General features: G+C 39.1%; 1 protein-coding gene across 5 annotated transcripts in view; it reads right to left on the reverse strand.

Moving 5' to 3' along the window:
* Positions 1-207: 207 nt before the first annotated feature.
* Positions 208-21,396, reverse strand: part of NOL4 (nucleolar protein 4) — a 217,871-nt gene continuing 196,682 nt past the window's right edge. For 2 of the 5 annotated variants that reach the window (XM_075213477.1, XM_075213475.1), the window contains 3 exons: positions 12,706-12,886; positions 11,859-11,984; positions 208-2,930 (listed from right to left, as the gene is read on the reverse strand). In XM_075213477.1, coding sequence (XP_075069578.1) covers positions 2,737-2,930; positions 11,859-11,984; positions 12,706-12,886 — 501 coding nt within the window. In that variant the 3' untranslated portion in view covers positions 208-2,736. The remainder of the gene's footprint in view (positions 2,931-11,858; positions 11,985-12,705; positions 12,887-21,396) is intronic. The other 3 variants (XM_075213479.1, XM_075213476.1, XM_075213478.1) reach the window with 2 other exon arrangements.

The following is a 21,396-nucleotide window of genomic DNA, read 5'->3' on the forward strand; positions in this document are numbered from 1 at the left end:
TGTTGTTTAATACATTTACCTCCTGGTGTTGTCTGGTTGGATAAACTGTGAGGCAATGTAATATAACTATCATTCACTGCATAGATTAGTCACACTATGCAGTCTCCCACTTGCTATACATTCCAGATATATGAATATATATTTAGAAACCCAGTTGGTTACCCTTGCCAAAAAGATAGAGTGAAAAAAAAAACAGTTTTACACATAAATCAATTTATTTATCCAAACAAAACAGAGGAAATGTCAGCCCTCAAATCTTTGATTTTTTTCACTGAAATTTATGGATCTGGTTCCACAACTTAAAGTTGTCTTGTTTAATAATAATGTACAATATATTAAAAATATTAATAATTCAATAGTTTTTCACATATTTCACAAACAGTATCACAAAAGTTTTTTTGTAAGTAAGCAACAATAATTCTAGAAACACTCAAAAAAGCATAGCAATGCCCACAGTTACAAGAAAAAGTGCACATTACCTAGTCACAATCACAGTCAGTCTATATAAAACAGGTATGTTTATGTACAAAATATCATCACTGATGCCTTAAACTCATTGTCAAAAATTGAATTACATTTTTACATGAAATAAGGCAAATTCAGGAATGCACAAGGGACGTGATATTTAACAAAAGCTAAACGACTAAACAAATATCTTACTGTGCAAAGAATAAAAGTACTTCCTACTGCTAAAGTGAAAATCATGATTCAGTGCACAAAGAAACACTAATAATGTGTAGTCCACATTGTCAAATAAGGAACTAGAGAGGCTGGAATTTTCTATTAATTTGGATTTTTTTTTGTACAGGTTTCGGTCTCGTGGGAGTTATAGTTCACGTGTGTGTGTGTGTGTGTGTGTGTGTAGTAACATGTTTTCACCCCTTTTTATTTGGAGAGCAGTTAGCAGTGCACGGTTCTGCATGGCAGTATGCTGCTAACACCTCTGGCAGCCAAAGGGTTATCCCGCTGGCAGGGGAGGGCTGGCAAATTTTAGCCCAGGGGGCAAGACTTGACTCAACAGCCTATTTTAAAGGGAAAAAAATGCAGGTGGCCCTGTGACCCAGCCCAAGTTAGCACACTATGGGACCAGCCCGGGGGGCAGATGCCCCCTGCCACCAAGCCCAATCTGCCCCTGCCCGCTGGGCACACGGAGCTGACGTCTCTTGCTCCTAACGCGTTACTAAAAATCCCCGAAAAATGAAAAATACACACCAGAGTGCAAAATATCAGATTGTCACTTGCAACCTCTTAATATATTGTCATCTGTATCCAACCTCAGAGAAAAGGACTTGCCCACGTAACAGCAGCAATCATTATGATGGCAGAGCACATCTATACACTCCCTGGGTTTGTGCCATACAGAGAACTTGTAATGTATTTGACGATCTAGATTCCTTTAATACCTTGCGCAAGGGCAGTGCCAGGGAGATCCAGTTACATATGTGCCAATGCTATGTTGTTGCAGAATACTTCACACTAAAATATCACCAACAACAATTAAAAAAAACATATAGATAAAAATTGTAATTAGTAGCTTTATTACCTGTTCTGTGTAGCTCCAATTATCTTTGGGCAACAAAAAGAGATTCAAATCAATTTAAGCTGCCTTGCTTTTCTCAAACTATTAATTGGTAGATGGTGCTGCCTTGTTCTGTGTTGTGTACAGACAATGTGCCCCAAGCACACAGCTCTATTGTAAGGCTCATCTCACAGACTGGTATCTACCCAGGCTCTAGAGAACCTGCAGCTTAAAATATGCTGAGGAAAGTTTTCCACATGTCAAGTTTCTTTGCAGGATTGATATCTATCCTATTAAATACGTAACTGTTTTTTGAGGGACGTATTACATTACCTAAGATATGTGGCCTCAAGGCTTTAACAGGTACGTACAGCCTACAAATTAATTATTGGACCCTTTTCTCCCCAATTACCAGGTACTCCACCATTTTCCCTGACACTCTCTACTTAGTAGTTAACACAAAAGTCTTAGGACCTTTACTCTACTCTGACAAAATCATTGCAAAATGAAAATAATGTTTAACATATAGAAAATATGACTTGGAATATGGGTTCAATTGGACATTGGACGTACATTCCTCAAACCAGTTACCCCTCAATGGACATTTGCAAAGTGTCACCTGCTGTGCATTTTTTTTTTAGCAACCAGAAACTGAAAAGGGTTGTAGGAAATGGGAATCGAAAATATTTTCTCAATTGTAGGGAATGTGGAAAGTTTACTGTCGTATAAATTAAAATGTCTGCATGAAAAAAATGACCATATAAAAATCACATTATTTAAAAAATATGCAATCCTTCATTGAATTTTCTACCATGAGTGTATGTTGGCAGTATGTCCTGCCATACCATGTAGATTTAATTCCAGAGTCAGTAGAACATTCCACTAATATTGCACTTGGAAATAATTTAACATCTTAGTGTCTCCCATTTGCTCCACTGCTTTGCTTAATGATCTACAGCCACATATGCAATATTTAAACCGACACACTGAGAACACAAAGCTGGACACATCAAAGACCTGCAGAATGTCAGAGGTCTCAAGTTCACCGGCAGCACCTTAACATCACTTCATGGATTGAAAACAGTGTGGCATTATGGTAATTAACTCCTCTACTCATCAGTGCAGTGACCAGGCGGCTCCACTCGGGCATATACATTGTCAGCGCATCTATAGTGGAACTCCGGGATTAAATCAGGCCAGGGAAGAGGTTGTGTGACTCAGTTCTGCTGTAAGATCAGGTTTTCTAGTTCATCTGCTGAACGTAACAAAAATGCTGCTGATTCCCGATAGCCGGCGACTAGTTGCCTGACTGCGTTAATTTCAGTAGGGTTTAGCTGAGGTCTGGAGCTTGTGTTGCTGGACGATGTGGAAGTAGTTGCTAACTGACTCTTCATGCTCAGATCTGTTGGCCCTGTTAAAGACAAACCAAATGTAAAGCACATCAGTATCACAGCAATGTCTCTTTCATACAGTGAGCTGTACTGCTAGGCACAGTCATCTCTACACATTAGTCACATCACTGACGCTGCTGACAATAAGGCGCTAATGGCTTTCAAGTGCCCATAATAGAGAATATGAATGTATGTAAAGGGCATTGGTGTACTAGCAACTAAAGGAAGGTTGAAGCGTATAAGGAATGTGACGTATGACTGTACCAGGAGGTCACAGTCATTACTGAAAGTTTTTTTGGTTTTGTTTTATTTTTAAACATTGTTTCTACTGATTTAATTATCACACAGGACAGGCTCCTATGAAATACTGAAGGTTATTTACTGACATTACTCAAAGTAAAAAAATCTGCACTGAAACCATAGCAACCAATCCGCAATTATCTTTTATCTGTCTAGTGAAAGCTAATGTCTGATTGGTTGCTATACTTTTAGTACAAGATCGTAAAACTGATTTATGTGTTGGCTGGCTGCAGTATTGGAGGAAGGAACGAGGCAGGGTTAGCTAGGTTTTTGTGTTTTGTTTGTTGTACATGTATAGATCAGGCAGTGCTTTATTTTATTGTTAATATGTGGTTCTCTCCCTGTGCTCATGATACATTTATATCCCCCCACAGAACTACCTAACATGTTCTGCATATTCACTAAACAAAGGCTATGTGTGCAGTAGGCATGCACAGACCAACTTTTGGGGCCTACTTAATTCATACTTGCCAACTTTCCTGGAATGTCTGGGGGACTCCCGAAATTCGGGTCGATCTCACAGACTCCCGGAAGAGCTGGCAAGTCTCCCGCATCTGGGAATTACCTTCCCAAAATGACGCGATTTGTGGTGAATCGTGGCCCCCTCCCGCACTCCAGTCACGCCCATCTCCCGAAAAACTTGCCAAAAGTTGGTAAGTATGACTTAATTTGACGCAACAAGTGGAACTTCTCATGGACGTGAGAACATAGCATACTTCTGCATGTCCAAAGTTTCACTTATGGTGCCCAAAGTATTACTCTAATTTAATTGCTGTGCCTGCTCCTTGGCCATTGTGCAAAAGGTGCAGAAAACATGAGAAACTAAAAGTTCTGTGTGCAACTCTGAGCAGTGGAGGACTCAGGGGCTGCTGTTTTCTGCAACCTTGGTCCTCCAGCTAGATTACAACTTATTTTTTAAACTTATATAAGTGGAAAGGATCTTAGAGTCTCCTTAATATTATATTGGAACTTCAGCTATTGTTGAACTACATGTTCTAACGCACATGTAAGTTGAAATTCCAGTATAATGTTAAGGGGTCACTAAGAACCCGCATATTATTCAAAACAGTGAAAGAAAGAAAAAAAAAAACATGTTTTAACATTTTGTTAAGTAAAACACTCCATAAAACTTTTCATTCACCACTTCTTTCTTCTTTAGTTGTAATCCAAAGTAAAATTTGTCTGTTTTCTAATGCAATTGTTAAAAAAAACAAACAACTATGTCAGGTGTTGCTAGACTGCTCCTTGAGAACCTGTGCACTGAATGGTTGCGAAGAGTCATTAGCCAATTGTAAGCACTTTCCACGTTGGCCACAATGTGATTCGCTGACGTGTGGGAAAATGCTTGTGAGTGGCTAATTACACTGAACAATTCAGGCCACTGTCATCCAGCACCGACATCTAGTGTTGCCTGTCTCCCCCCTCCCCCATTGCATTATAACAAAAGAAGAATTCTTCATTGGGCTGCGATGGAAAAAAGAAATATTTTTTTGCATTTAGAATAAAGTGGTGACTGACTGGTTTTGGTTGTGTTTTCATCTCATTTAAATTTAATTTTACAACTATGTGCTTCTTCAAACCCAAAGGAGGGAGAATATGAAAAGAAAGAGGAACATGATATTTAGGTTATAAAAGAAGGAATGACAACTTGTTTTGCACATTTGGGGGCATGACACGATCATTTTCATTCCTTAACGCTAGGACAAGGAATGAAAGATTGTGACCATTTATGAAAATTCTTCTTGTGGAGCAGCAGTCACAAAAAACTGCTGTTCCTATGAAGACCAATCTCTGATGTCCTCTATGGTCATTGTCACAAATTGGCCACCTTTTCGATAGTAACCGGAGGGGAAAGCAGGTAAGATGCGTTGAGGGATTCGAAGATCCCTCTACCACAATGCGCTCCCCATAAGATTCAATGGCTAAAAATGGCGTTAGCCATCGGGCAAAAGTTCCGAAAACCTTTGATTTTCAGAAGTTGTAGAATCAAGAAAAATAGCAGTCCCCTTAGAAACCTAATTGTGTACAATAACAGTGGTACCACAGTAGATATCTCTGATATCTGTGGCAATCCCCTAGTTATAAATACAGGGGATACTTAAAATTGTGGTAGTCCCCAGAAAACAACAGTTTTGGGGGATTAGGAGTTTGTTACATAGGCTCCTTGGTGTTTAGCTTTTGTGTGAAACTACAGTGCGCTTTTCGTAGGCCTCTCCCAATAGAAATGCAATAGTCAGCATTCTAAGGCTCATTAAAGTTAGCAGAAGTGCATGCATTTTTACAAGGTATAAATTATATAGCACTCCCTGAAATAATAGATTGACATTAGGTGGTAAGCGGTTATTTTTGACAGTAAAACTAAACTGCACACAAGCTATAAAAGGCAGCAACTTGTCCACTGTATACTAAACAATGGGTTATATTTTCATGAGGTCTGTCACATATACAGTCACATGCATACAGTATAAATCTATATAATTACTGTACAACAGAAGTCTATGGAACTATCTGCTGGCCAATAAAAATTATAGGAGAGTACAACCATAGGAAACGCTTAGGCACTACATAGCCACCTTCTACAATATCTTAATGTAGGGTTATGGCTAGGGGCCATCAATATGAGTATGCTAGTATTCCTTTTTTTCCTTTACTCCATTGCTCACCATGTGCTATAATTCTCTATTTACCTAACTATTCTAATTAAGTAATTATCTGCATGGCAAGTGTGTAAATGGATTTTCATGCATATACCCTAGCAGTACATGGGGCTGCCCAACGTCAAAATGGTCCATACTTGTGTCCCAAACCAGATTAATTGATATGGTAGGGCAGTTAGAGGCGGATGGGCTGGGGTGGTATCTGCCCATGGGTTTGTACAATTTCCCCCTTTGGGCCCACAGTGAATGGCTGTGACTGGTGGCCTAGAATTTTAACCACAATGGGAACGGCCGGGCGCATCCTCTGTCACCCACAGTTACTTTTTAGGACAGGCATCTATCATATGCAGTAGACCGCTCCTTGCACGCTGATTGGAGGATAGTGCTGGCCATTCACCAATCAGAGTGGTAGAAGGTCTCCACAAACTAATTGGTGAATGATTGCAACTATCTACCAATCAGAGTGCAGGATGATGTTCCTCAAGTAGCCCAGAGACAGCTTAGGATCTCAGGAAGTGTAAGTAATTCAGATGAGTCTCCACCAGAGATTTGGGATCTGCATTGTATCACCAACAGATAAAGGATGGGCTGCATTATGGAGGCACCAGAGATCTGGGATCTCTATTTAATAAATAACAGACATCTGGAGTTTGATTTTAATCACCAATAGAGATTAGTGTGGGAGGCAGGTATGCATTACACAGCCACCAGATATCGGATGTCTGAGTTGTATTACCAACAAACAGTAGGTTGGTAGCTGGGTATGAATTATAAAGCCACCAGAGATGATAGATCTCTGCTTTAATTTATGTTTCTTCTTTCTGAGGACATTCGTATTAATTGAGTTTTGTCATCTATACTGAAAATGCTAAAATAAAAAAGGGGTAAAAAATAAATAAAGTCATCATCAGACAGATGATGCCCATTGCCAGCAATGCACATTGTTTACACAGCGGTAGAACCAGTTTTGCCCATGATGGGTCTATCACTGTGAGCAATACATCAGTACTGTATCGTGGAGTTTTATATAACTGTTATGGAAAAGGGGGATAATTCATTGTCAGAATAGGAACAGACATGAGCAGGCTGATATGATGGCGACATAACTTAACCTGCAAAGCATAGGGGTCGCTCATTACTTAGAAATCACTAGCCTTTTTTATTGCATAATTATATTCTATATCTCATGATGTGGATAAGCTCCTTAAGATGCTCCTTAAAATCTGTTTACTGCAATGACATATCATATATGGCTGAAATATGAGTCCCCATGTGATGCTATATTCTCCACTATAATTATATATTATTATAGTACCATTTGGAAATAATAAGCTAGACCTTGCCAAGAACAGTGAAAGGTCACTTTTGGTGTCTGGATGAAATGTAATAGCAATGTATTAATAAATTAGAAATATCACGGGAAAGTAAATCTATGTGTGTCCAAGAAAAAGAGCAACAAACATAATTTATGTAATATTATTTCCCAGCTGAACAACTGCAACGATTGCATTATCACACGTCTACTTAATCGCCAATCTCCTCCCCAGCCTGAGTCATCCGCCTAACTCAATACCGGCACCCGCGGCTGGCACATGGAGCCACTGTACATGTTCAGCTGGTGGAGACGCCGCTGCCGGAGACCTACAGCTGCTATAAATTACAACCTACCTCCTGCAACAGAGGAGGACTACAAACTGCTCCTGATGCCAAGGTGGAATATTTCAAGCCATCGTCTTATTTCAGGCAAGTTACATAATGAGCAGAGTGGGATATTTGTTAGATATGTACATAATAGACCCTACTCCACTTTTCTTTACATGCATACACATGTTCTGATTGTTGTCATATGGGTCGAAGAATTTTATTCGAAAGATCTGTTAATAAATCATATTTTAATGAAACAATTTGTGACACATATAAAACAAACAATCTGAACTTGATATAGTGAGTATTTCTTAAACTTACTCAGATTTCTGAATGGTCGTTCAATTAAGATCTTTTGTGAGCCACACAAATAATAATAATAATAATAATAATCTGAACACCTCAAATATGATTGCATCATGAGAAAAATCTCCTTGTGTTGTGGGCACCCTAGGATCATGTACTGTGTGTACAAACAGTGAAATTCATTGAAGTTGACCTAACTCCAATGACAAATTACTATATGACTTTGTGTCTGGGTCACTAAAAATAGATGGTAAGCTCTGTGACCAATCTGCCGGCACAACTGAGTCTACTCAAGATAGACTCAGACCCAATTCGCACACCCACATGTAAAAATGGATTTGGCTTCACTGGAGAAAAAGTACTTTAAAAATTAAGTGACATCAGAAAACTGTAAACGTCACACCAAAGTCCAAAACTCCTACCCTGTTTGTATTCTCTTAAATACTGATCAATTTTACCTTAATTATGGCTACATTAATCCTTAGAGTGAGCGGACACAATTACTGTCTTTATTCCATGTGGCACTTTTTTGTGTTTCTAACGTTTTACTACATTAACCAGAGAGCACCAGGGTGGATGCAGAAAGACCCATTAAAAGGTATTTAACCAGAAGACGGCTAGATCTGAGCTGGTTCAATATTCTAAGGGCTAGATTTACTAAGCTGCGGGATTGAAAAAGTGGAGATGTTGCCTATAGCAACCAATCAGATTCTAGCTGTCATTTTGTAGAAAGCACTAAATAAATGAAAGCCAGAATCTGATTGGCTGCTATAGGCAACATCCCCACTTTTTCAAACCCGCAGCTTAGTAAATCTAGCCCTAAGTCCCTTTATGAAGTGGAAATGGGCGTTGGATCCATCCACACAGCAAATGACCCCTAAACATTCACTCCCCCCCTTTATCTAATTTCAATGGTCATATTTCCACCTACCATGTATAAAGTGCTGCTCAAAAAAACAGATTTTAAGCTCAGTGGACATATTAAATGACTTCCACTGCTTGTTACGTTAGTGAAGCGCCTACGTCCTGCTACAGAGGGGTGAATGAGAGCATGGTGGACAAACCATTCAGTTATTTTATGTATGTTTAGCTCAGTAAAACACAGCTTTTGATATATATTAATGTCAAATACTGACCTTATTTGCTTGTTGCGTTGTTACAAGACTTATGTATTCTAATAGGCAGCAATCATTTTTTTTTACCTTTCTCCACTATCAATATCTCATCACCGTGACAGCTGAGCAGTACTGAGCCGCTACTGCAAAAGCCACACAGCGTAATAAGAGTCACTTATCAGCTCTGCTTTACTAAGCACATACTGGCCTACTTTCAGGCAGTGCAGTCGGGGAGAGGGACGTGACTAGAGGGCAGAAGGGGGCAGGTCGCGGGCAATTGCGTCATTTTGGCCCCGCCCCGCAATGAAAATTATGTTTTGTTGCGGGGCAGGGCCAGGGAATTGCGGGATGCGGAAGACTTGCTTGCTCTCCTGGGAGTCCAGGAGACCGACCCGACTTTCAGGAGTCTGTTGGCAAGTATGACTAAGAAGGCACAGAGGCCTGGCACATGTGTGGAACTGGAAGCCTAGTTTGAGCATCTAATTTCATTGATATTATTAATATAGTAAGAAGAAAAGAGAAAACTTTTGTACATAACACTGTAGCACATATATATATATATAATATATGTTATATCTTTTTTTATATTTTAACAGAAACCATAGTAAGCACTCATTATAATTTGCTGTATTCCAGCTGGACAAAGTGCTTGCGTGAAGGGATCCCCAATACTCTACAAGGCCTTCTAGCACCTCTGTCTTCACATGATACGCTGAGAGTGTGTGTCTGGCAGCCAAACTTGTTTTTCCTCCACAGAGATTTTGAAAAGTAGATAATGATTTGTAGGTGGATAGCTAAGAAACACGACTATCCGACACATACTTGTTATTTAAAGGGAGAAAAAAAAATCCTGCTCTGTGGGATTGCTCCTTTCAATAATAGTCAGTCACTCATAATTCATGAAAGTGTAAACACAAGAGAAAAAAAATCAAAAAAGAAAAATGTCACATGATTAAACACAAACGCATTATTTGTGGCTAAAGTTGTCGGTATCTAGACTCCCGGGGGTACATGTATTAAAGTGCAGATTTTGCAAGTCGCTGATATTTTGTTAATTTGCAGGGGAAATTTAAAACGGCAATGGCTTTAAAGGCAAAACTTGCCTTTAAAGCCATTGCTGTTTTAAATATCTGCGACTTGCAAAATCCGCACCTTAATACATTTACCCCCCTGGTATAAAACTAAAATAGGCATTCCTTGCATCTCTCTTTGTGTTCACAATCCTGAACCCTGTTCCCTGCCCACCCAAAAGACATTTCCTACCTCTCAGGAGACAGGCAGCCGTGCTTCACAGCATAGCCACCCATCGTTTACAAAGATGATCATGATGTTATTTTGTGTTTGGGAGGTTTTCACCGCCAAGTACAAAAAAGCTGACTGACATTGTGCGCATCAGTTGTTCATCATTTCTTACAGACCAGTATTGTCTTACAGTTCTTTGCACACTTGTACCCAGCTTGTCAGGTGCAGTAAATATCATCACAAGTGAATTAAAACAAAATAAAATGAGCACCATCTGCCATTCAACTCTTATATCTGTAATCTTGAAAATCCTTGTATTAATATAAAGTCTCTAGTGTAAAGGTTAGGGTTGAAATTAAGGTTTCGGATTTTGCTTAGTTCTTGGACTGTTTTACATCTAAAATCAGGTGGTTACCCCAGGCAGCCGAACATTAAAGATACACTTTTATATAGGTTGTACCTACCAATTTAAAATAAACAGTTGGTGCAGGTGTCTTGTTATTAGATACATGACCTTTGGAGAGATATTTACTAAACTGCGGGTTCAAAAAAGTGGAGATGTTGCCTATAACAACCAGATTCTAGCTGTCATTTTGTCGATTGTACTAAATAGATAACTAGAATCTAATTGGTTGCTATAGGCAACGTTTCCACAGCGGTAGAACCAGTTTAGTAAATATACCCCCAATGGTCTAAATATTTTATGCTAATAACCCACTGCTTCCTATATACTCTATATATAGGGCAGCACGGTGGCTAAGTGGTTAGCATTTCTGCCTTACAGCACTGGGGTCATGAGTTCAATTCCCGACCATGGCCTTATCTGTGTGGAGTTTGTATGTTCTCCCTGTGTTTGCGTGGGTTTCCTCCCACGCTCCAAAAACATACTGGTAGGTTAATTGGCTATGATCAAATTGACCCTAGTCTCTCTCTGTCTGTGTGTGTATGTTAGAGAATTTATACTGTAAGCTCCAATAGGGCAGGGATTGATATGAGTTCTCTGTACAGCACTGTGGAATTAGTGGCGCTATATAAATAAATGGTGATGATGATGATGATATATCCTTGATGCTGGAAGTTGACCTTCAGTCCTGTCACTGGGCAGCTCATGTGGGCCTCAGACACATCCCAGTGATTGGTGGCTGGGGAAACTACATATCCTATCAGTAGCTGTATCAAAGACTGATGGGAAGGATCATATATAAACCCATTGGAGTGATCACTGGTTCCTGAACGTCCCAGAACTCTCCCTGAGCATTAGGATTACAAGACAATTGTATCTCCAGAGACACCCCACAGTCTGCAGCATCCAGAGGGAGCCCTACAGATGCTGTGACAGTGATATAGGCCTATATATACCAGACAGCACCACCTCGCTACACATTGCTGTACTGACTGTGGGAGTGATATGTGCTGTTTGGATGTTATTTTACTGTTCGCTATATAGCCTTGTCTCAGGTAGGTTCTGTCTCCAACTAGAGAGCCAGAAATGTGTTCATAACTTGCTGTTTACTACATACAGTATATAGCTACATATGCAGAGTTATTAAGCATGTTCTGTTACACACTGCACAGCACCATTCCTCTGTATTACCACTATCTTTACCCTGCATTTGGCATGTGCTTGCCCTTACTCCCATCCCACTTGTGCTAATAGAAGAGAAATGTTATTTTTCCCCCTTACCATTTGTATTGTTACTTGGTGTCGCAGGTGAGGCAGGCAGAGGATCACCCGGGTCGACCCCTGAAGGGTGAAGCGCACGTCCACCTCCTGTTGCGAGACCATCCAAAGCCGACCTAGGTGGAGGCACTGAAGACGTTGAAAGTAAGTGAACCTACCGTTCCCATACAAACCCTGGGTCCTGTCTGCCCAGAGGTCACATACATACATACATACATACATACATATATATACTATATATATATACTGCTTAACAAATGTGGAGTTAGCTAAGTGTGTTTCTCCGCTTACTGAATTACTGCACATTTTGTAAACCAAATTCTGCATGTATCGTATAAACCGTAAAAGCCAGTAGTGTAATGGTTCTGCTAACTATATTTCCAGAATATTGACTGTGAAATTGACTTAAAACCTAAAAGTCCCATTAAAATATGAAAAAACATCTTGCTGGATTGAGAGAGTTACCGTGCCCTTTACATAACTGCAAGCTACTACCCTCTATTATCAGTCACTTGAGACAGGCTGTCTTTCAATGTCTTACTGACTGGTGTAGTGTGTCTACCTCCTACATCAGCTCTGATTGGCTCCCCTAACCTTTGCATATAAAATTGTGAACTTTCTTAGTAGTTCTTTCATACAGCACAAAGCAACTTGAATTGTAACAATCAGTAGTGAATATAAAAAGGCACTTACCTGAATTAAAAAAATCAATATAAAACATTTTACGCTTTACCTACGTGGTGTGTCCTACATGGTATTATTTTTAATGCATTAACAGATGATTGTTTTTAATTGTAGACTTTAAAACAGCAAATTATACAGCTGAAAGACGGAATGCTGTGGAACTCACCACTGTTAGAAGTATCAGAGAGATTTAGTAAGCCTCCTCCTAGCCCCCGGTAACTATGGTAACTGTAAGTCCCATTCCCATTGATGTATAACACCTCTTGCGTGCTGGACACAGCGGACGTGGAGTAAGTGACCTGTGCAGTTTCTTGCTTGTATGGTTTGTCAGGTAGCGCTGGTTCATCCTGCAAAGACAATGTGTAAACATATATCAGCGCAATCCATATTAATAGATCGTTTTTACTTAACTCTTTCAAACAATGAATAAATATAATAATGTTTCAGGTATTTATTTAATTTATTATGGGAATGCCTAGATTTGCTACACATACATAAGCCATGCCACTGTTTAGCTGTAGAACATTTATTTTTAAACACTTTCAGACGTTTGCTTCCATTGTCTAATTTGCATTAGACAATAAAAGCTTTGTTGATTGGTTGCTGTGGCTTTAGTGGCGATTTGCTCGTTTGAACAATGCTAGTAAAATCCTCCAATGTATATTCAATGTATTAAAGGCAATTGGAAGCCTTGGAGAATACAATCCTCCCCTATACTCCACACTTCCTGGGGGCATGGTGAGCGAGGAAAAGAGGAGCTTGGCCATATTTATTAATTATCCACAAATGTCGTTCATGTACAAAAAAAAATAAAAAAATGATTCCAGTTCGGTTTTTCTTCTCCCAGTGAATATTTCATTATAATAGGTGCAGCACTAGTTTAACTTTTTATAGATTAAGGTTAAGAGCAGCACAGAAATGTTAGATAAAAGATTTACACTGTATAATGCATAGCAGCCCTTCAGTTAGAGAAGGAACCTATGTATATTAGTGAGGTTGTGGTATTTTCTATAGACAAGGTCTTTTACATAGAAAAACCCTGGATGGAAGATAGGAAGAGCTGTCTATAGTACTCAGGAGTCATCACTTTACAAAAGGGTGAAAGGAAATGTATTAGCCTGGTGAAGATAAAGAGCTATGTTTGGAAAATGTGCGGTGTATAAAGGATACAGTCAAAAGCAGCAGTCTTTACCTTGGCAGCTTAAGCAGCATTTGATAGCATGTTCATTAAGCTGCTTTTATGTTGACATTTCCCATAAACACATAATAAACTGAGTAAAATACCTTTGGCTCAAGGCTATTTTTAGTACTTAATTTAGTGTGTGAGCTTCATCATGAAAGGGTTCAGAGAACACATCTTCCCCATCCTTGGTATCTATGTATGTAGACATTAAAACATGATCTTTTAGGTAAACGGAATGCAGTTGTTTAGAAGTATATAGATTTTGGCAAGGTGACATGGTAAACATAATAGATAAGCTGCAGTTTACAGAAGCAAAAGATATCCAGAGTAATTGCTGTGTATTTCAAAGATATTTTTCTTTTCTTTTTTTTTATTATTGAAGGCCAAGGTGTGTGCTCCAAATCACCCAGTGCAGACTGTGACTGTGCTTTGGACTTGGGACTTTTGGACCCTACTCTAAAGTGACAGTGTCCCGTTCCTCCTCATCACCAAGGAGTCAGAAGGTCCCAGAGCGGCATAACAGTATTCAGGCCCCAAGTCGCTGAAGCTAGGGAGGAGGACCCTTGACATCTATGACCTCCGGAGCCAAAATGCCCCTTAGGAGGCAAGGGTCTATGGTCCACCTCCGCTGCAAGGCTTGGGCAGGTCATAGTCTGTCCACAGTGAGGGTGGACAGAGTACCTCGGCTCCAAACACCACTAGCTCGTTGAGCAGAGAACCAAGGCAGAATTGCCCATTCTCAGTCCAGCTTCCCCCTCCAAATGAGAACAGATTTTGGTTTTCAGATTGAAAGCCCGGGATCCGTTCTTTCATGCCCAAGTGAAAAAAAAGGTGCCAAAACCAAAAATTGCACAAAGGTGCGGAACTTCCGACCCCCATCATAAGAGGAAGAACCCCTCTAGCCCAGACCCCCTAGACCAAAAGATCCCTTGCGGAGAAAAGGTTTTCAGACCCTCCTTTGCTGCGAGGCATTTTGGCTAAGATGTAGTATCTGTTCTTATCAGTTAGAGATAGACTTTATTCATTTGAGTGGATAAGTACAAGTTTTGTTTTTTACTTTTTTATTTATAATTTACTGCCTAACATGGCATACCTTTACTGTGTGACATATTGCAGCCTCAGAAGTAGATTTACTGACAAACGCATAAGGTAACACTACTATGCTTTATAGTACAGCAATACAGTGTAAGCACATGATACAACTCCCATAAATGTAGACACATTTCAGTCCTTCATACTACTTGAGTCTTCAGTGCAGGACTGACTTTCAGAAATAATCTTTTTGCAAAAATGGTCAAAGTGGGTTAGTACCCTCCATATGGTAGATTAGTGCCCATCAACAAGCATATATTTTTTTTCACTAAACTGGCTATTGCAAAATGTGTATCCACTAGGTGGCGATGAAACAAATCTGTGAGGTAACTCGATATTACCTATTGAAAAATATATATAATGTGTGTGTTAAGAAAAAGTAAATAAAATAAAATCTGCCTTCTAGAAGTTCCTGCCTTACACGTTTTTCTATTTGCTTATGGTTATTTATTTGTTGTTCGTCCAAAAGGCTCCAAATATAAACCTGCTGCATTTGAAAGACTGGTCTGCAAACTACCTAAAACGAAAATAGGTATCACTGCATTCATTAAAAGGAAGGTTACCTAACACTGGAAAAGACCAACTGAACACTGACTTTACATTCACATATTAAACCAGAGTTGCCAACCTATTACACTAGTGTCCAGGGAACCTGTGCTCCTGAGTTGGGACATAACAAATGCACAGTTGGTCATTATTGAAAAATATGGACATTTACATGGGTAGATCTCTACAGCTCACAATTGTTCAAACTGAGACATTTATCAACAAATAGTTGTGTTGTTTTCATAACTCTTGTAGTCATTCTTGATTTTAATTGGTTAAATAAGAATACACACTTGCTTTCCATAGGGAAATTAAAGAGACTACTGGATTCTGAAATGACATTGCAGGCTGCATATTCTCATGTATGATTATTAGGGGCACATTTATAAAAACTCGCAAAATATGAAAAATAGTTTTCAATCCTTATCACATTGATAAGATTGAACTATTTCTCATATTTATTAAAAAAGCAACACAGGAACAGCAGTTCCGAAAAACTGCTGTTCCTGTGAAGTGGAAAACATACTTACCACTCCATCTTTGTACCCGAAGCATCAAGCGATGAACGGGGCTCCTCTTCTGACTCCAGTGCGCATGCGCCGAGTGAAACCCTCGTCATGCGCACAGACATCTCTGCTCTCACTCTGCAACTATAGTTGCAGAGAGTGAGCGGTGAGTGACAGGGAGGGATCATGTGATCCCTCCACACATGCGCTGTCCAGCTCTGCTCTTTGGAGCACAGCTGACAGCACTGAAACTTTTCATTTATGATAATGTACGCCAGCTTCAGCTGATGTACAATATCATTACTGAGCACCCCCCATACATTGTTATGGGGAGTGCTCAGTAAAATGATAGGAGATGCAAAGCAGTAGATATCAATGATATCTGCTGTGATGCTACTATCATAAATAGCAAATTAGTGTTTAAAAACTGTTGTTTTCTGGGATTTTACAGGGGGGAAACCTTTGATAAATAGGCCCCTTAGTATCTTACGAACATAGTAAAACTAAACATGCAGCTCCTTTGTCGGCTATATCAACAGCTCTACGAAATATTATATTGTGAATGAGTTCACAACCAACATAGTAATACATGTGCCACCTAACCTGCTAATTGTAATTATCCGGGTATATGAATGATTTACAATTATTCTTCATTTTGTGTTTGGTGTAATTAATTCCTCTCTGGGCGCCAGCGCTGACAGGGCTTTAACAGTTGAACCTCTCTTGCTTGTTAACAAAATCGTGTTTGTATAAGTGCTCCCTGGCAGCATTCCCTTGTTACCAGGTAACCAGCACGACTGACTGATACTCCAAACTGGCCGGGGGTAAATCATTAATGTAACATTATTTATTTATTTTTGGGAAAAAAAAAATACAGTAATTAAAAAAACATGAATATGATTATATAACTTGGCAACATGCATGCGCTTTATTAAAATATGTTGCATTAAGTTAGTTTGTTCATTCCGTGGGTCATGTGAACACTTGAATCAAACTGTTCTGAACAGGCTGCTGCTATGACAACTATCCAGAAGCAAATGTCAGGTCAGCTTGCAGCATATGTATCTAGTCCATAATTGCTTTGTCAGAGACCTAATAGCCGCCTTCATCTGCCTCTAAAGTCCTTAAGAGCTAAAAGCAATATTTCTTGCAATTCTCAATGATGAGATCTTTAATTTACTATTTCAGGTTTTTTTTTTTCCTTTAAACTTTCCCACGGACAGTACTAAAGTATCTTTAAAAGTCTAGGTGTATTTCAAGTACTTGATTAGGTAAGGATCACAGCTAGGTCTAATAGAACATTATTTTCAAAGTGATTTCTCCATTATTAGCTTAACATAACACATATGTATTTGTAGACCTGGTTACATTTTGTTCTTGTTTGACCATTAAAGATCATAATCATACCCCTACATTAAACTCACAGTGCTGAACAATAGTAACGATATAAGAGTTTATTAAAGTGAAAGTTTGTGACGTACCCTCCGGAAGTGTTTTAATGATGTGAAAAAAGGTGCATTTTACCTGGGTCTGCTGGGTTGGCAATGATGGGTAGCAGACAGCCCTAGGGTGGCATGTTGTCCTCTGCACCTTCACCAGTTCTTTTGTACTTTGATGTCAAATTAATTTGCTTTAGCTTTTAACAATTGTTTGTCTTACAATAAAATGCCTGCTGATACGTTATTACAGATGGGCATCTTTTTGTTTCATTAAATGTATTGTTTTAACTTATTACTGAGATTAAGGGTAATGTGTGGCCCCTTTGAAGGCTAGAGGGCCACCCATGCCAGTTATGGAATCCACCGTTAGACTTTTTTTTTTTAAATGGAGCCTAAGTGACACGTAGCTACGTAGTAAGATTTCTTTGTTTTATTATTAAACAAAATTATATATTATTGCGATGAATAGAGACCATCACTAAATAAATGGTATAAATTGCTCCTTGCAGCAGCTCAGAGCACCCAATAGAGGGTAACCTATCATGTCATATTTCCAAGAGAGTGAGGGGTACAGGGTAACTCATTGTGGCACTTCTCCAAAAGAGCGAGAGGAGATTTGTTCTAAAGATTACTCCCAGCAACTCCAAGCTCCCCATGCTTGCAATGTATCATGTTCTATAACCTATACCTGTCACTGTCAGATGAATCTGCCAACATACCCTCTTCACACACACGTTACCTTATATTAGATATAACAATGAAGGAGCCAGGACGGGTAGAGCAGGGCTCTGCATGTGCTGTGATTGATGCTAGATAATGGGGTTCTGGGGACAGCATTTAAAGCAACAGGAAATCCTATTTTCCCAGAGGGCTGAATCAGGAGAGATTGTGATTGTGGCTATAACACATTGGGGGGAATTCAAATCTGCACGAAGTACACCGGGCATCACTTCAATGTCTGGCAGCGCATAAAACTGGTTACTAAACTAGAGGAATCTCCGCTTGTTTGACAAAATTTGAGACTTCAGACCAGACATCACCATGGAGTCTGTTCACGGGATGTTCTAGTGCCGCATCAGGCAAAGCTGAGTCGCCCCCTCTGAATGCAGGGTTTGTTCATAAGTCAAGGGCCTATTACAGGGTCTCCTGGACTAATGGGCTTGTGTGCGCTACACCCATGGTGTATATGTAACTGGCCACAGAGTATAGTTCTTGTAGGTGATCTCTCTAAACTCTGTGGTCCTAGAATGACCATAAATCTTTGTGTCAAGTACGGGAGGACTTCCATTTAAGTACATTGGTTGAATTGGGGGTCCTGAAATGAGGTAAAAAGTGATAATAAAATGGTTGGATGACAGTAAAAATGTCCGAAGGATAAATAAGATGGTTAAAACATAAACTGTCTCAATATCAAATGTAACTGTTCTCATTAAATGTGTTTTGCTGACTGCATAAAATTGGGTCTGCATGTCCCAGTGCAATTTGTACCATAAGCTGTTTACTTAAGGTAAGATGATGTATTTTCTGTTGACAACAGAAGATTCCTGGAGAACCTGGTGATGTCCTAAGAGGTGTGAAGACATAACTGTGATAATCAGGGGTGTGATGAGTTGTAGGCCAATTTTGATCATTGTCTTTTACTTTTTTTTGCTGTGACTGCTCATTTTGAGCCAGGCATCCTGTTATCAATGATAGAAAATAAAAATAAACTTGTTTTCATGTAATCTGAATTCATTGAGTTTTTGCTGAGCCTTCCATGACATTACAGGGCATTAGTTAAGTTCTAACTTTAAACCTACACCAACGCTATATGGAACTTCCTAACTCCAGCCAAAATCCTAACCTAGCTCAAGATCTAAAACGAACCCGAATCTTACCCAAGTGCTGACCTAATATCCCAAACTCTATAAATAAAGAAAAAACCCTCACAGAGGTAAATCTGTATCATAGTTAACTTAAAGGGAGTTTCCATGTTTTATCTGAATATCAGCTGACTCCCTTCCCTGTTAGAGAAAAAAAATATTCTTTAGTTGCATGTTCATTGCTGTGTTTTGGAAAAAGTGATCTTTGCACTTGACCAACTATGTATTCAAATGGCTCTGAATCCAAGGGCACAAAGTAGCAGGGCTCTGGCTAGCTTGTGTTTGTGCAGGATCCTGGAAGAGCAGATTGACCGGCTGGCCTGGCAATGGAGCAGAGAATAGTACGCGGTCAAGGGAAGCGAAGCCGCTGGTGCTGGATATATGCTGTGGCCCGTACATCAGTCATGAGTCAGGCTACAGTGTGAGACAAAGCCTATATACTTTGTAACAGTTGTGAGGTGGACATTCAAAGACAGACAAAGAGTTACCCTAGCAACACTGAACGGTCTATTGCTTTTATATTTAGGACACAGAAATAGATATGAGGTGGTCTAGGAAGCGGTTTGCATAATCTTAATGATAGATATACAATGAATTCAGGGCTTTCAGAAGAATGAAGAGTCCAGAGGAGAATCTTGCTTGCTTGCTGCCTGTTAGCCTTTATGGACTAAATAATTCAGCATCATCCATTCTCCACAGAATAACACCTTCATATAAGGATCCACCTCATTACTAACATATTTCAGAAAACCCCATTAGATAATAGGTATTATTATGCAACGGTCTTCAAGGGTTCATTTGAAAATGTTTTTAAACCACAGAAATTGTGACAAATATTCAGCACTATAGGTTCAAGTCTAAAGGCTTTGTACAGCACCCCGCCTTACAATGTGATTTATAAAATAATGAGTCCAGAATGTTATTTTAAACGTGCTCAGACATCACTGAGATCACACTGCTATAATGTTGCCACAGGCAGAATTAATGTTTCCAACTCACTCTGTATTAGTGGAGATATAATCATGCATGCTAAACGGTTACAGATGTCGGGGTTATCTATAAAAGGCCAATTTGCAGAAGTGATTATAAAAGTCTATATTTTTTTTGTGATGTACAGGTTGATTTACTAATCAGCAAACTCACCAGACATTGCAAAATCATTGAAACCAACGATTTCTTAGTGATAAATATAGAACATATTAATCTATGAAAAATCAGTTTTGCAAATTCATATTGAAAATGCCCAAAATGTTTTCACAGGATTCAGACATTCGAGATTAATTCAAAACTTTTTATTGCCTGTCCAAGCATTACAATGAATGTCCCATTACTTCAATGTTGTTTCCACAGGTATACTAAAAACTCAGTTGAAATGAACAGGTTCACTCTAGAATCACCTGGAAAATTGGACATTCTTATGTGGTAGTCAAGTGAATTTCAAAGGAACCTGCAAATTACACTACTCAGACATTTTGCATCAGACATGATGTATATCAATTTCCATGTAATGTTGTGTGTAGAATCCAACTGTACATTTGGAAATGTGATATAATGTAAGGTTTATGAGATATTTTGAAAAAAATTAAATTGAAAAAGTAAAGTATTTAATCACAGTAAGTGCTTGGCAAGACTCCCTTAGTCAAAGTGTGTATTCTTGTTAATGGTTTAATGATTGAGTTTGGTGTTCATTACAATACTAGTTAATGGTGACTGTTTATTCTTTCCTAGAAGAGTAGTCTGATAGCAGTGTTACTCCACAATGGGAACAAACACCCTTCAGTGCCTCTGGCTAATGCAGTGGACATGAATGAAACTTATGAAAGTATGGCTGTACTGTTAGAGGAAGTCAGCTATGAGGATCATGGATGGAATCTTTGCTGTGACTTAAAGGTAGTTGCACTGTTGTTAGGTTTGCAAGGTGGATTCACTAAGTACTGCTGTTTTATGGGATAGCAGAGACACTAACAATCACTATATCACAAAGAAGTGGCCAGAGAGAGAAATCTTGGTTGAGTGGCATAAAGTCATTTAAAGAAGGCCAGGCTTTCAGTTATCTGAAGAAACAGTTTCCAAAGTTAAGCAAAGCTAAACGAAGGCATGTTTGTAGGCCCCCAAATAAGGAAACTGCTTATGAAATATTTAGTGCTAAATTGATGGAAATTGAGTTTGCTGCTTCTTAGGGAACAGAAAAGAAGCCAACTATGTGTCCATTGTGAATTAAATATTGGA

Source organism: Mixophyes fleayi, chromosome 5 (assembly GCF_038048845.1).
Source record: "Mixophyes fleayi isolate aMixFle1 chromosome 5, aMixFle1.hap1, whole genome shotgun sequence".
NCBI classification, from domain to species: domain Eukaryota; kingdom Metazoa; phylum Chordata; class Amphibia; order Anura; family Limnodynastidae; genus Mixophyes; species Mixophyes fleayi.